The sequence below is a fragment of the Cygnus atratus genome, chromosome Z, assembly GCF_013377495.2.
Source record: "Cygnus atratus isolate AKBS03 ecotype Queensland, Australia chromosome Z, CAtr_DNAZoo_HiC_assembly, whole genome shotgun sequence".
Taxonomy (NCBI): domain Eukaryota; kingdom Metazoa; phylum Chordata; class Aves; order Anseriformes; family Anatidae; genus Cygnus; species Cygnus atratus.
In genome coordinates, this window is record NC_066396.1 from 8,196,206 (window position 1) to 8,212,299 (window position 16,094).

At 42.4% G+C, this 16,094-nt stretch overlaps 1 protein-coding gene across 47 annotated transcripts in view; it reads left to right on the forward strand.

Annotated features, from left to right (window-relative positions):
* CELF4 (CUGBP Elav-like family member 4) overlaps positions 1 to 16,094 on the forward strand; it is a 676,700-nt gene that overhangs the window by 404,232 nt on the left and 256,374 nt on the right. For 22 of the 47 annotated variants that reach the window (XM_035566000.1, XM_035565962.1, XM_035565983.1 and 19 more), the window contains exon 4: positions 883 to 891. The exons of the other annotated variants lie outside the window; for them this stretch is intronic. In XM_035566000.1, coding sequence (XP_035421893.1) covers positions 883 to 891 — 9 coding nt within the window. The remainder of the gene's footprint in view (positions 1 to 882; positions 892 to 16,094) is intronic. 47 annotated transcript variants of the gene reach the window in all.

Genomic DNA, 16,094 nt, shown 5'->3' on the forward strand with positions numbered 1-16,094 from the left:
TCTTAAAAACTTTCATTGGCCTTTGTGTTACCCAAATTTTAGTTTGACTCTATTGAAACTACTTTGCCATAGGTTAGGTTGTCCCATATGTTTTTAGGGGTGTAAATTATAATTCCACATTACATTCTGGATATATCCAGACAAATCTGAGTTAAACTGATAGAATTTTCATTTCATCATTTCTGTTGATTATTTTTCTTAGTTCTTTGTCTTGTGCTCAGCTCTAAAAATAGTCTGTAGCTATCAGTGACTTAAAGTTTTGCAAACTTAGGGGAAGATCTCAAGTCTGTTTTGTGGTTTGGGGCAAAAGTTTGGAGCCATTTCTTATTTTATCCGCAATATCACTAGCTCTCACTAGACAACTCCTGCTGCAGTTGGCAGGGTTAACCTATGATCAACACAGCCCCTAGGTCCCACTAGCTTGTTCTGGGAGTAACATTTTTTAAGAGGAAAGGACTCTCCTGCTACTCTAGTTGCACTCCGTTTGTGATGCTTAGATGCGCCATTGCCTCCACATTCCTCTCAAAGGACAGGGGAAAGTCCACAAAGGAAGGCATGCAAAGGTGCACACAGTGTGCTACCCAGGCTCAGTGTTAACCTCTCTACCCAGAAACACTTCACAGTGGTTTCCGAGTCCTTCTGTGTTTTATGAAAGCGATACAGAAGGTTCCTGGACTAAAGAAAACAAAAAAGCCAAAGTCCGAAGTGGTTTAGAGTTGAAAGGCTGCAGTGTCCTGCAGAGAGGGAGCTGAGAGATTTACAGGAGAGACTGCAGTTCATCACATTGCAGTGTTTTCTGCATGCAAGACTTCACAAATGTACAAAAGCCTTTGTGTCTGTCTGTGCTTGCAAGCAAATTTTTTTGTGTATGTTTCAGGGAAGGCATGTGCAGTGTCTTTTTTTTTTTTTTTTCTGTTTAGGGAACATGATAGCAGCTGCTGGAAGGTTTAGACTGTCATATTTCAATTGACTTGCATCATTTCTCTAGCCATTATTCAGTGTGCAGGCTCTGAAATTATCTGCTTGGTTATGGTTTATTTCAGCTTCAGAGCAAAATGTCCACTCACTTACAATAAGCAGCAAAACTGTGGTTCCTTGCTCATGCACTATGGTCTGTTTCTTTTTATTCCGTTCCATCAGCTTAGCAATGATGGAGGGGCTGGAATGGCTTCTCCGCAGTTTCTAAGGCCTGTTTTCCTTCTGGGGCAAAAGTCTGGATCTATTTCTTATTTCATCTGTGGCATTTCTAACTCTCGCTAGATCTCTGCTGCAGCTGGCAGGGTTTATCTGTGACAAACACAGCCCCAGGACCCACTAACTGTTCAGCATTTAGCTATTTTCCATTTAAATATTCAGAATTCTGCGGCTCGTGCTGATGGCTACGACCTCTCATGAAGCTTCCTGTCCAGATCCCAGCCTGTTTAGGTGCTGAAAATAGGCAAGACTGGATATCGTCAGCTCAGTTTGGCTTTACACTGCTTTAACAAAGCCACATGGAATGATTTTCTTCTTCTCTGGAAGTGCTTTGCAAGGAATAGGTCTGGCTGCCCAGCAGGAAGGTGTGAAGAATAGAGTTAAGGATAAGTAAGGATATGGCATTCTTGCCAGAGCTCAGCATCTCCCCTCGTGCACTGTTGGAGGTTAGGCTGCTCCAACATATGAAAAGTCGTTATGTCTGGGACTATGCACAGATCAGAGTTGTACCTTTGTATATCTTATCTCTTTCTTATCTCTGAGCCATGCGTCTTTTTCCTGGCATGCTGAGCTCCTTGGAAGCTGTTATACCAGCAGTTTCCCAGCTTGTATCATTGCTGGCCTTCCTTAACAACTTCATATCCCAGAAGCTGGAGAGAAAGATGTCTTGTTTCCAAATGGTGATCCATCCAGCCCACTTTTAGATGGCCTTCCCAGCTTTTTCTACTCATCACATTTTCTTTTATGGTCCCCCCACCCACTCAGCATGAGCAGGCAGACAGCACTGGCAAACATTCCAGGTAGATAATGGGGAGGAAAGATCCAAGCTGATTTTCCCTGAACCCATCCCGAGGGCCTTCATTAACTCTGTCAACACCATCATGAGCACAGTAGTGCTCTCACCCTCACCGTTTATAGCTCAGGTAGCGTGGTATGGCACAAAGAGGGACTTGTGAAGATCACGCACTGTACATGCCAGGCTTTGCTGTGACCATTGGGAATATTGGGAGGGAGAGATTTTGGTGCCTTAGAGATTATTCGCCTCCCTGATCATCTAGTCAAAGGCTGGGGAAGAAGCTAGGCCTAGGACCACAAGGGCCACCTTGGGTATCCCATAGTTTTGAGCATCTTTCTGGTGTCTTCTGGCCTGTATTTCCTGGTTTCCTTCCAGTGTGAACAGAGATTCTCTGATTCCAGAACCAAGAAACTCACCCAGATCTGGGCATTTTTCTTTCCTCTCAGTCCAGGTGTAGCCATGGTCTTTGAGAGGGTTTTGAGCCCTGAGCTGGGCTTTAGGCCCCACTGTGTGTGACAGAGCCTCTACAGCAACGCCCATAGTCACTGGGATTTTGTCCACTGGTCAAAAGTCAAAGGGATTTTGTCCACTGGTTTTCACTCCAGTTCAGAACATCTGTTAAAAACAGTGGTGTTTTTCCTTTAACCATTATCAGTCTGATAGGCCTGATCTGGAAACATCATTTTAGTACTCATGGAAGTCTTCTCTTTCTAACTGTGGGTTGTCATGAGACTGATTGCAGGTGATGAGAAATGAAAAATCTCCAAGTATATTGTGGAAACTCAGGACTGCATGACCCTACTGAGAGCTGATTCCCCATTGTGTTCACAGGGCCCTGTTTTTAAGCAGGCAGAAAGTACCAGCAGCACTGCATGCAAATGGATCAGTTAATTCAAAGTAGCCCAGGATGACCCCATTTGTGCTCCCTTCTCTCTGGTAAAACTTCATTCTGGGGGAGAGAAAAGGCTCTGGCAGATCCTCATGTGTAGTGTTTTATATTCGATGACACTGCTGAAGGCTGATGTGCTCCACTCTGTGCTCACCTGCTGAAAGAATATAAGGGAAATCAAACTTTTGTTCACGTCTGCCCTTTCCATCATGATTGAAATCGATGGAAGGGTGCCCATCAGTAGGAACTGGAAAAGATCCACAGGACATTGTGTTCTAGCACATATCCTAAGGACAACCTTTTAAACCAAGTAGTAAGGGAAAAAAAAGGGGGAGAAAAAAAATAACCATATTGCACATTTTTTATAACGCATCTGTAATCTAATAGTTTACTGACAAGAAGGAGCAGAGCCCAGAGCAGAGCCTGGAGAGAGGCTGGGGAGCTCATTGCCTTGAGGTTTTGATATCAGTTCTTTTCTCTGCTGCTGAGCTACCACACGACTTTTCATCAATTATGTAACTTTGATTCCCTTCTCACCCTTCCTGCATCGCCTGCTTAGGTTATGATTTGCTTTTATTTGCTCGTTTCTTGTGGTTAGTGCCTTTGGCATTCCTGTATGCTGGGCTGTCAGTGTCATAGGGTTAAGGCACCAGTGCAAGCCTGTAGTTGTGCCTAAAATGATGCATACAGGACTAAAAATCCAGTATGGTGGATGACTGAGGCCCCTCACACTGCTCAGTGATGTTCGGAGTTTTTTCAATAACAGAGCAAAAATGGAAGAAGTAGTGAGTGGAGAAGAGTGGAGGAAATAAAAAATGTAGTCCTATAAAAAAATCCCACTTTTGTAAATACAGCTCAAGTTCCTAGGTGAACTCGGGGACACATTACAATCCTAGTATCTTTTTTTTAATGTAAAGGTTGCTTGTCAATGGGTTTTTATACAGCATTAATAATACATTTATAGATACGCTCCACAATTAATTGCAAAGCATTTGTGGCACTGAACAGTTAGAATGCATTATGATAATCACTCCTCATGCATTGACTTTATTGTAAAGGTTTTGCTGATCATTATAATTGGCTTGTTATTACACAGGGATATAATAACACCTCTCTGTATAGTAGTTTATAGCACATCAATAGCAAATGCATTCCCTTTACTGGAAGCAATGTGCATTTTATTAGAATATAGCTGAATAAGTGCAATCCATGTAGACAAATGAAGTTTCTAATGAACTGTCTCACAAAAGACTTGAAATAACAAGACATTTATTATGTATTTTTCTATTGACGAACTTGTAGTTATGGTTACACAGCCATTTCTTTAAAAAATGGTAGGTATGTTTTGCTGTTCTTTCAGAGAAGCATTTGGGGGAAGGGGAAAGTATAGGCCATTTTTCTACCTGATGTTGAGGAAAGTAAAGGTGACTAATGCTCACACCTTACAGATTTAATTTGCTTCTTGAGATTTTCCAAGCTTGTTCTTTGCGAGTTTGGTCTGATATTCACAGGAGACCAAAATGTTGTTGCATTGAGCCCAAGCCCAGCTCCCAGAGTGGAGTTTTCTTCCTGGGTGATGCACCAACATCGTCCCCTGAGTGGTCAACAGTGTTTTAGGTATGAGGGGATTGGTGTTGTCCCTAGTCCTGATGGGTTTTGCTTGTTGGTTGTTGCTGTTTTTTGTGTTTTGTTTGTTTGTTTTTTTATGTATTTTACCGAGTGATATTTTAATGAAAATACACAAGCCATCCACAGGCAAGGCCTGTAACAAATTCATCTTCCCTCCTCATGTCAGAATGCCAGTGTTGCTGGTTCCTGTACAAAACTAGAGAAGGAAGAGCCCTTAGAAGAGGTCTGCTGCAAAATATGGTGTAAGGAAGAATGCCAAAGAGAAGAACTAGTACAAAAGAAACTAAAGAGCATCTATCAGAAAACTCAGTGGTTGCAGGTTACTTAGAATTGGGGTAGAAGAGGCATGTTTTATAAATACTAAGAGGAAATACTATGAGGTCTCCACATTTTCTCTCCTGCCTGCTATCTTTACTCTGGGTCTTTTGGTTCTTTCTGGCAACACAGAATTGAATACATCCAACACATACATAAGCAATTCATGTGGTTTTGTTTATTCATCTATCTCTAACTGTAAGCAAGGTCAGTCAAGTACCAAATCACTTTTAAAACCCTGGTCCTAGATAAATAAATTTGCTGTTTCCAGATGTAGTGAGTTCAAACAGTTACAGTGCTGCCTGAAATATTGCCAGGGTACAAACCACGCACAGCATTCATCACATAATGCTGTGTACCTGTTTTTTCATGACTGCCACTTGTTTACTGCATGCTTGCAAAGCCATTGACTCTTGTGTAATCCAGGGTCTTTCTGGAAAGTGGCTTTTAGTGTGATGTGGGAGCTAGGAAATGCCTGGGCTACAGTCAGTACCCTCAGCTGCTGGCACAGAGAGGTTACAACTGAGCAATTTAAAATAAGACAGGCTCAGCCCTGCAGTCTCGGTGCAGACTGAGCTCCATCTCTGATGGAAGTTTCACTGAGAGTTTTGCCCCTTTGCTGCTCAGATCCCAGATTAGAGTATCACAGTTTGCAAGAAGTCTTGAGACTCAGGAAATAGTGGAGGTCAGAAAAACTTTCCTCCATGGTATACACAGTTTTTTTCAATTGCTATGTATATTTTGTAGTACATACATGAAATCAATTTTGGGTTGTAGGAAATTCCTATGTAAATAATTCATCACTCTGAGTGAACTGTATCTAGTGCCTTTACCCAGAAATTGAGCTTTGTAGGCACCTTGGACTTAGGACCAGAAGAAATTTTAAACAGGGTTTCTGCATGACTATTCTTAAAATGTTGTTTCAGGCAGAATTCATCTTATCTGATTTTAGGGCCTAAATATATAGGCATATGGTTCACGTTTGTTATCTAGATTTCTCCTGGGGACAGTGAAGAGGAGAGAAAGGTACCTCCAAAATGTGATTCTCACCATCCTAAGACATATGGGATAAATGCAGCTCTTAAGTTTCCCTTCCCTCTCTCTCCACTGAACTTGGAGCAAGCGTATGGCAACTAACTCAGATTTAGGTATCTTGCTTTTAGACATCTGAAGAGAGGTAAGATGAATCACAACTTTCACCTTTGCATGCCACAAATTTCCATCTGTAGCATATGAATGATGATACTTGAGTTTTCTGAAGGCTTAGTTAAATCTATGAATAAAAAGTGCTATATAAAATGTATGGATTACAGAGATGCTGGGTTTTTGTCCCAGAAAAGGAAAGGAATCTTTCTCCATTTATGTGATTATTTTACAATGTCGGGAGGAGAATAGGAGAGGTTGCATTCCAAGCAGCCTGAGCAATAGAGGTAATCTGATCAATTTTAATTCCTCTTCAAAGGCAATTTCCATCTTCAGTTTTATATTTGGTTTTGCTACCACTCCCATTCTCAGGGCAGGAAGTGAACTCAAAATAACAACAAAAAAATTTCAAATTAAAAGCCGTGCCTAGCACCAGTGTCTTTAAAACATGAAAATGTGTTTTCATAATTAACAAAAATATTTTTATCTTTAAAACCAGCCCATTTTGGAATCTGTGACGGAAAATGAATATGGCCCCTTGTAATATCGTTTGTAGAGAGGTAATTTTCAAGGCAGCACTGCACTGAAACATTTTCCCCCAGGGAGGATAAACAGTTGGCTTCAATTAGTGAGGGACTGTTTCCTTTCTTTTCAATTTTAGGGGCAGTGTTGCAGCGTGATCCTGCACAGAGGAAGAGAAAGCTGTACACAGGGCAATAGACTGCAGCTTGGAAGACTGAGGCTTAAATTCTTGCTGCAGATTTCCTGCCTGACCTTGAAGAGGTCACTTTGGGTCAGGCCATTTATTATTCTCACTCCTTTACTACCTGGTGAAAATAATAATAATAATATTATCTTTGGCTGAATATATATATATATATATATAAGAAATTGGTCAAGTAATTTTATGTGATTACAGTTTTCACCTATAAAATAACATTGGTGTTGCAAGGATAGATTCATTGAAGATTATTAGGTGCTCGGGTTCTCTAATCATTAGTTCCACAGAAGTAGCTTGGTTAGATAAATAGAGATGTTCAAAAGTGTCAAATGTGTTTCACTGCTCAAATCTCACATAAAATCAATGGGCCTTGGGTGTATAAATATTCCCTTTGAAAATCTCCCCAAATAATGATGTTCTTCTAAATAGTTTGAGCCAGCTTTGTGGGGCCAACTCCTTTCCCTTTTGTGGAGTCAGGTCAGACTCGGTCCAGTAGGAGATGCTGCCTGCTCATGACGTGAGAACTGCAGCAGGACATATCCCAGCTGAAAGGACAGGGAAGGTTTGTTTCATAATGCCTCTGAGAATGCCCCGTGAACAGCACTATGCGAGGGTTAAAAATAAGGGATGAGTAACTCAGGTGTATTAGGATTGGCCTTAGTAGAGGGACGCTTTGTTGTAGCATCAAGCTTAGTACGTAGGATTTCATAGCCAGTGCAATACTTTCTGCCTAGGAGCTGCCATACAAATGGTGTTTAATTACCCCGAATCTTTATTTTATCCATCTCTTGAGTCGCTGATGAATGGCCAGATGTATTGATTATAAACCACAAAATACTGACACTTCCAAGCAGCCATCCAATTAACATGAAATTATGTTGCCACAATATAAGTTACATTGGATGAATTGCTTTCTTGGATAGTTTTTTTCCACGATGACTATGACTATTATTATTAAGGACAGCTAATGAAGAAGAGGTGTGGGAGAATGGGCCAGAACCTCAGACAAGGGGGAATGAAGATTGTGTGAGCTTAATGACTTCAGAGATTGGGCTGAACCAAAGCAGTCTCTCCACTCCCTAGATCAGAAATCTAATTATTTACTATCTGTCTTGCAGCAGTGCTTAGGAGACCGGTTATGAACCATGACACCAGGTGCACTGTACAGTGCAGAACAGACAGAAGACCTCTTTTAAGAGCTTGCTATCTAAATACAAGAGCAGATACAGTGTCTGGATGCAGACCTCTCAAATAGCTTCCCAGATGTGAGGAAAACTCTGTGCTGGGTTGTACAGCTGGGAGTGAAAGGAGTATGTCAGGCCAGGGGTTGTGGAGACAGGCTCTACCTGGAGAAAGGAAATATTAAGGACAACCTTTAAGCAAAGCTCTTTCTGGGGACATGTCCTCTGACACAAAGCAGGTGACATCCTGAATAATGTGCACAAGGTCTTAAGTTAATAAATAGCACGGCCTCCTTCCTGAGGAGGACCCTCCTGTAGACTCACACCACATGCATTGGGTCATAGCTAAGGCCAGGCAGCGTCTCTGGTGTACAAGATAGCAAAGGGAAAAGAAACTGAGGTTCAGTGGATGCCCGAGGTGCACACAGCACTGTCAGGGAGCGGGTTGTGCCACCATGCCTCTCACTATTCCCGAGGTAGGACCACGGGGACACTGGAAAAAACAAGGATGCAGAAGGAAACTGATTTATAGCTGTCCCTGAATACCAGCTGCCTCTTTAACGGGGAACTCTTCAAAGGGCCTGGAGCCACCTAGAACAAAACAGGGGTCAAACGCCATGTGTCACAACAGAAATTCAAATTCTGGTGCAAGTATATTTCCACTGTTTGCAATGAGCTGAATTTATCTCTGCCTCTCCTTGATCTCAGTGTGTGATCCGGCACTCTTCCCTGCTATTACAGGCAATGCAGTTTTTATTAGAGCCTGTAATGTTCCCTGATTTAAGTTTGGACTTTGAGAGGAAAGGCCAAAACACTGGAGCAGTAGCCATTCTTCTGGTGTTTCAGGCTAGTTTAAAAGAAAATGAATAGGTTTTAGATCTAGAAGGAATCGTTAGAACTCATTTAACCTCTTGCATAAACTGAGTGTAAAATTTCAGCCAGATGTTCTGTGCTGAGACTTCTGACTTGCATTTGACTGAAGAATAAAGAAATTTAGCCAGAGAATGACTCTTCTGAGGCTTCAGCACGACTTTGATATCAAACAGGTTGGAATTGCAGAGATGAATTTTCTGAAAAGCTTTTAATCATTTCGAAAATCAGTTAAATTACTAAGGAAACATTTTTGTGATCAATTATGTGTGACAACTAGAGAAGGCAGGATACGTTTTCTAATCAAAATATTTTGGATGGAAACTTGCTTTGTGACCTAAATACATATGCCCCAGTGCGCACAAAGTCACCCAGGGCAATGTTTTCCTGGGGCAACGTTTTCCAGGTTTTTCTAAAGAGACCCCAGAAAAGGCACAGCAGGGCAATAATCCTGAAGCTGAACAGGTGAAAATCTTCATTGTGTCTGTGGGCACAATGAAGTTCATTCAGAGCATTGAGAGGGAAGCTTCCTGGAAAGCGGATATTCACATGCAAAGGAAACAATTTGCATGGCTCCTTCTGCATGGCCCCAGATGAGCAGTGCTGTCATTTCCCCCCCAGCACATTTCCATACCAACACAAATGTTTGTGTTTTTGTTTTTGTTTTTGTTTTTTTCTCCTTGAATTTCTGGCTTCCTAGTCTCAAAGTGTGCCAAACAGGTGAGACATTTCCATTAAATAACTTCTCTGAAAGTTGTGCTGTCCCCAGCTCAGTAGGAATATCTCACCCACGTGAGCCTGTTCCCACAGAAATGGGGCTTTCTGCATGTCGACAGACATTGTGGAGTGACAGAATTTCCATGGGCAAATAATCAGGGAAAAAAAAAAAACACTCCATTTTGCAGACATTAGTAACATGCTGACCTTTAACAACATCGCAAGCCTTCACTCTCTTTAAAGCATTATATCCATCCTTAGGGGGAAAAACTTATAGCTAAGGATTGAAATCAGCAGTGGATCATAATGCTGGCTGTGCTATTCAATTGCCCTGCTGTATTTAGGATCCATTTATTTCTAGCTCTTTTTTTTTTTTTTCTGTCTTGAATCTAAAAAAAGAAGTGACCAGGCTGGCAGTGACATGTGATTAATAGATTGCACCTTTAGAAAAGAGTTAGCAGAAGGAGATTAGCATTGCAGCCTATTATTTATTAATTAAATGCAGACACCCTATTTATACCAATGCTGATGACATTAGTTCATGTCCATGCTTTGGGACTGCATTATCCAGCCGGTCTCCTAGCATAGTAATGATTGTTATTAAGCTGGTGGATGTTGCTGGGCTCCTTCTGTCACTTGCTTCTTCTCTGAGCAGAAAAGGACAGCCCCAAAGTTACAGGGAGACAGCCAGAACTTTTCGTTCAAGTGTCTGCTCTGCCACCAGCAGCCTGGGTTGCTTTGGCCATTCCTCTTGGCCTCTCTGTGACAGCACTGCTTGCTTTGGAGCAAGGGAGATGGATTCTCACCTGCACCCTTGAAAAAAATAATTTCTAGAGACAGAGATGTTGGTGCAGAACACAGTTCTGCTGGTTTTATACCAGTAAATAGTCCTGCACCAGTCCAAGAATGTCATAAATGAGTACATCTCCTTTGGTTGAGTCCACTGTGATCACTTGAGCCAGCAGAGCTCACAGACTACAAAGGTTTTGCCTTCAGAGTAAATATGGAAATCCAGGAAAAGCCACACACTCATCAGCTGACGTCCTTGAACAATTACAGTTCGGGTAGCCACCGTCCAAATGCTCCGTTACCCCTGCAGAAACATGTCATAAATGCGTAGATTTGGTAGGGTTTCTTGACAGGGTGCAGTGTACACTCTCTTTGGTGATTGTGTCTGGCTCTTTTTCCACCCACTGAAAGACAGGTGAAATGCATCAACTAGTCTCCATAACAATGCCTTCTCCATGTAAGCAATTGCTTTCTCTGTGTGCAGGACTTTCTGCAGCCAGGGCAGGCAGCCTGCTTCTGAGCAGGGTTTTCTCTTCACCCTTTGAAAATTCGTAAGTCTTTAGAGGTCCAGAGAAGAGATGAGAAACCAGTGTGTACTCATGAAACTATTTAGAGTTTGGTCTAGAACCTACTCAGACTTCAGTGGACTTTGAATCAAGGCCTCCATGGAAGATTTGCTTGAGAGCAGTCTAAGTAACTGACCCTTAAACATCCTCTTTCCATCAGTTTGGTTTTTGCTTGTTTGGATTTTCTTCACTAATCACATTCCCTCTCTGAAAGCCAAACATTGTAACGGCCAACAATTAAAAGCGAATATTGAAGCAGTTTTCAGCTTTATCTACACCATGATACAATCTGAACACATGCAAAAGACATTCAAAAGATGAATGAAGAGAGTGAATGGGCTGATTTATCCTGGACTGTTTCTGGTGGTGTGAAGTCTGCCTTTCACAGCCTGATGAAGTGCAGAGACAGTTAGTGGATTTGCTACCAGGAAGGGCACACATTCGTTTCCCTTCCTGCAAATGTATTTAGAGCTGAGATGTGAGCGCAGGAAAAAATGCAGCCAAAACCACAACCACTGAAAATGCAAACTGTAGTTTATTTTGGCAAGTTAGTGTTAAAAAGAATAGGTTGAGGGTGGTAGAAACTTGTACAGAAATTTTGCAGAAGGGTTTCTCCCCATGTCAATATGCATCTGTTGTTTTTTTTCTTCTTTTAATTTTTCTTTTTTCTGTCCTCTGGTTCTTGTAGGTTTTGGCCATTAGACATTGATTTCTATGGCCTCAAATACTAAGCCAGTTGTGAACACAGCCATTCCTGACCATAGAAAAGACCAGAGTAGGGTGCAAAATGAAACTGGAGGACATTTCTGTCCTTGTAACAGTAATGTAAAGCTCCTCACCTTTACCCACAAAGAGAAGAAGGGCAGAAAGGTGGCTTTAAAATGCACGTTGCCTTGCTGGATGACGTATAGTTTACTTCCCCCTTCTGCAGCTCTGTCAGTAACTCTCAAAACCTGTTTCAAACACAAACAACCTCTTTGCCATGCTCAGAGCATGGGTAAGGAAGCTGAGGAGCATGGGTTGGGAGCAGCATTTCATTGCACAGCTTGGAGCAAAAGTCACATCTTCTCAGTCCTATCCAGTGCTCTACTTCAAACTCGCCTTCTTACTTAATAATTTCTTCCTTTTTCCCTACCTCAGCTTGGCTTGAGTCTTCTCTGGTCTTTTGTAAGTGTGCTGGGAGGTGAATCCCAGTGCACAGGGATAACTCAAAGGGGAATCTGTCAGAACCTTAGCACCCTCCCATGTGCACCTTGTCTGTGGACGGAGAACATCTTGCTGCTGGCATTGCAGGCAAAGAGGAAACAATGGTGCTATCATGCCAGAGAGGGTTTAGCCCTACTTCTGACCTCCTGCATCCTCTGTGCTGTAAGAATCTGTCATCGCTAACCTGTCAGTTATATTATCTCCTGCACACAGCCGTGCAAACATGCAGTAAAACACGTAAAAATGTCTGGTCACAAAAGGCTCAGCAACAGCTCTGTCCAAATAAAATCCCCCAAACAGACGGCGGGTTGGGATATTGTCCTTTTAAAGTTCCTCTGAAGATTTTTTTTTCTCCTTTTTACATAAAGCTGCTCTACCTACACTACACAAATGCCAGAAAATCTTAGAACAGTAAATACCCCTGCAGCACAAACAAAATCGTGCTTCAGAGAAATTGTTCAGCTTCTCAAAGCCACAGCCTTGCCCTTTAAAATGAAGGGCATGCCTCGGAAAAGCTCCCATTCCCTTCCAGACCTTTGCCTTCCATGCACTTGCATCTGTACCGCCTTCCCCAGTGATGGTATCCGATCTTCTCGAGCTTGGCCCAGGGAGGCATTAATGTGACATCTCCAAAATCCAGAAGGTGCTTTGGCATTGAGTTGTCATTGAAGAAACATCTAAGAAAGCAATAGGAGGCAATTTGCTATAAGTTATCCCATCTATTGGCTGGGACCAATAAAACCCCTGCTTCTTCTTTCCAAAGGAAATCAGGCTTGTACAATCAAGCTGTTTGTAAGTGTGTGCCTGGGCCCATCTATCAGTCAATCAGCTCCTTTGAGCTTTGAACCCACTGGGTAATTTAACCTATCGTTGATGGGGTGGAAGAGGTCCCAAAGCTGTTGTGTTCCTATAAATTTCATGAAAATAGGCAGCCAGGCAGAGCAGAAAGTTCTCATTAGTGCTCATAAGCCCATCTTTTATTAGACATCAATGAACTCATGGGGGTAGGGACACTGGAAGAGGGTTTACACATTCGGCTGCCCATGAAGCAACTTGTTTCAGTGTGTGCACTCTGATACCCTGTCAAGAGGCCTCCTGTAGTAACAGCTTCTTGGTTTTAACAGGATGTCAGACACCTCTTAGCTCCTTTCTGCTGATTTCAACAGTGCTTTACACAGCAGAAAAGTCAGCCCGCTTGTTGCGCTTCCCTTCTCTTCCCTCCCCAGTCAAAACCACCGGGGAGGGTTCCTACACGTTGTTTAACAGCCAGCACAGCATCAGAGGTGGCTGCTTTGCATGAGGGGCACCTGAAGGCAACAGGAAAGCCAGCACAGGCTTATGAAGTGATTTTGGTACATCAGCAGAAAAAGTACTGTTCAAACATAAGCTAGTGTCTGTTATTCAGTCGCATCAGATTGTCTAGACAGACTTCAGGGTTAAGAAGGGTGAGTGAACAAATCTTATTTCCTTTTAAAATGATCTAGCCTGTACCAGTTCTTCTCCCAAACTCTTTTGCATTAGTAGTGTTGTATTTTGTCTGCTTTTCATGTGGAATAAACAAATCTGAGCTGTTACTCAAAGTGTTTCTGTTCATCACGAAGTGCAGGAAAGCACTCTCTGAAGCAGATTTCTGAAGCCCCAAATGTGTGGCAGTTTATCTAGCTGCAAGAGAGGCAGTGTTTCAGCTTTAGTCCTGAAATCCCTGTGCTTTTCGGGATGGAAGTTAAATCTCTGGGCATTACCCAAGCGTAACTCTGGACAGAGGTGTGCAGATGGAGGTGTTCACAGCAACTGGTTTGATGTGCATGTGTTTCAAAGAAGGGCTCCTAGAAATCAAGGTCATGTCTAAAAGCTACTGCCTTTCATGAGTATCAGAAAATTCTCCCTCCATCTATTTCTCTTGGTCATGATTTTTTTTTTAAATATATACTTAGGTTATTTGTTCTTATTGTACCATTCTGGGTAAAAGAAAAGTCAGTTTAATTCCTACTTTCAAAGAAAATTACACTGATCTGAATACGTGGATTTGCACATTACTAGGTAATATGTGGGTTGTGTGTGTGCACATGCATTGTTCAGGTCCTGTATCTTTTTAGATTTTTCTAAAGCTGGTGGCAATTCTACAGAAAAAACAATGGTTTTATTTTCAATTTGACTTTTTTTTTTTTCTTTAGAATTCATTCTTATATTCTTTTTACTGGAAATAGGAATGTCTTTTCTTCTTTCTCTCTTTCTTCCTTTCTCCTGCCTGCCTGCTTGCCTCTTAGGCAATATCACCATAATTTCTAGAAGCTGTAACAAGCAGGTGAAAGAATAGGACCAGGTTTTTGTCTTTTTAAATGGCGGTGAATAAGCAGTAATCCACAGAAGTTCTTAAAAGTCAGTTTGATTTACTGTGGGGTACATTAGAGCAAGCTTTGGTATACATTATCCTGACAGAGAGATTGTTTATATGTATGGAGGACCAACGGGATGAAACTGCAAAAAAGCTATTTTCTACCCATTCTTGATGAATGAAAACAGAAAAGGGGAAGGGAGGAAGTCCACCTGGTGGCAAGGTTCCTGCACAGTGCTCTTGTGTACCATGGTCCAACCTCTTTGGAGCTGGATGTCTGCAAAGTGATGAACCAGACAAGAGCAGGCAGCTTGGCAGCAGGCGTTGTTTCCAGCAAGGCCTTTTGCAGAGGCTGAGTTTTATTCGCTGAAGATAAACCACTTGCTGAGACCACTGTCGCTAGGGGTAGTCAGGGCAGTGAAGACCCAAACTCAGTCCAGGCAGCAGCTCCCTTTAAGTCAATAGAAAAGCTTGCCCCAGGATTAGGATCCAAAGAGACCTCGAGCTGTGAGCAGGAGATAGGAGAGAAGGGAAGGCCTGAAAAAAGCAGCTGCTGCCAAAGACACCCTGACGGGAGGAGTTTTGTCTGTTAATTTTGTCACTGCTTTTCCAAAAGCTGATCCTATATTATATTACCCCATCCCAAACTTTTCCTATTTGTGTTCACAGGTTCTGTGTTTCAGGTGAGGAAGGGTTGACTTCTGAGGTTACCAAGTGGTGATGTATGTTTTTTCCGTAGTTTCTGGAGGAGGGTGAGGAGATCAGACATAGGCTGATTTCAAATGGAGGCCCTAGGTGCTGTGTTATGGCCTTTGTAGCTGCTGGGAGCAGTCTGCACCCAAAAACTCAAATAGAAATCAGGGAAGAAATCTAGTTTTGTGCTCGGTTTACTGACTACAAGTGAACAGTAGGTGCACAGAAGTTTTTAAAAGTGACTATGGTTTACCTGGGATACCCAAGAGTAGACTCAGGTATGCCCTGCAGAGCCATAAGGTATTACCCCATCCATATACTTCCCCTGTATGTGTACACAGATTGTGTTTCAGCTGAGGAAGTATTGCCTTCTGCGAGGCACAGAAGCCAGCTTCCAGCTTTGAGTGACAGCACACAGGCACTTAGTACTGATGAGACTGTCAAGCGTGAGAGGGTAGAAAAGCTCACCTCAAGTAATTCCTCCCACCCCAACACGTGCAATTAGATTTTTGGCCCAGATAATCTCATCTTCTTCACTTGAAGCATCAAGCGAAGGGATGACGTGAGGAATATCTGTCTCAGGTCTCTCTAGTGCTTCCTGGCTCCACGTGGAGAATCAACTCAGGACAAGAAGAGAGCTCTGCAGAGCTATCTGCAATTACCTCCGTCTTTGGATCATTCCTTTTAGCGTAGCGTCACTGGAGGGAGAACGACCTCAGAGCAATATCCCAGTCAAGCAGGACTGGATTATAACCTTTGCCATCTAGCAGCACAGCCAACACAAGGGAAAATCACCTTTGCTCTCAGCAGATGTTAAAACAGTGGTATTACTTGTCTTGTTCTTTGATATTCTGTAAGGATAATGTCCACCAACCCCTGTGAGATGTTCTTTGCTGAAGGGACAGAATCGTAAAGGTATCTGGATCCATACAGGAGATTAAATCTCTACACTATCCAGTACATGGTAAAGCTCTCTGAAATAACAGGGGGAAAAAAAAGAGGGTGGAGTGGGGCGGAGAGGGCATTGTAGGGTTTCTTTTCACATCTCAT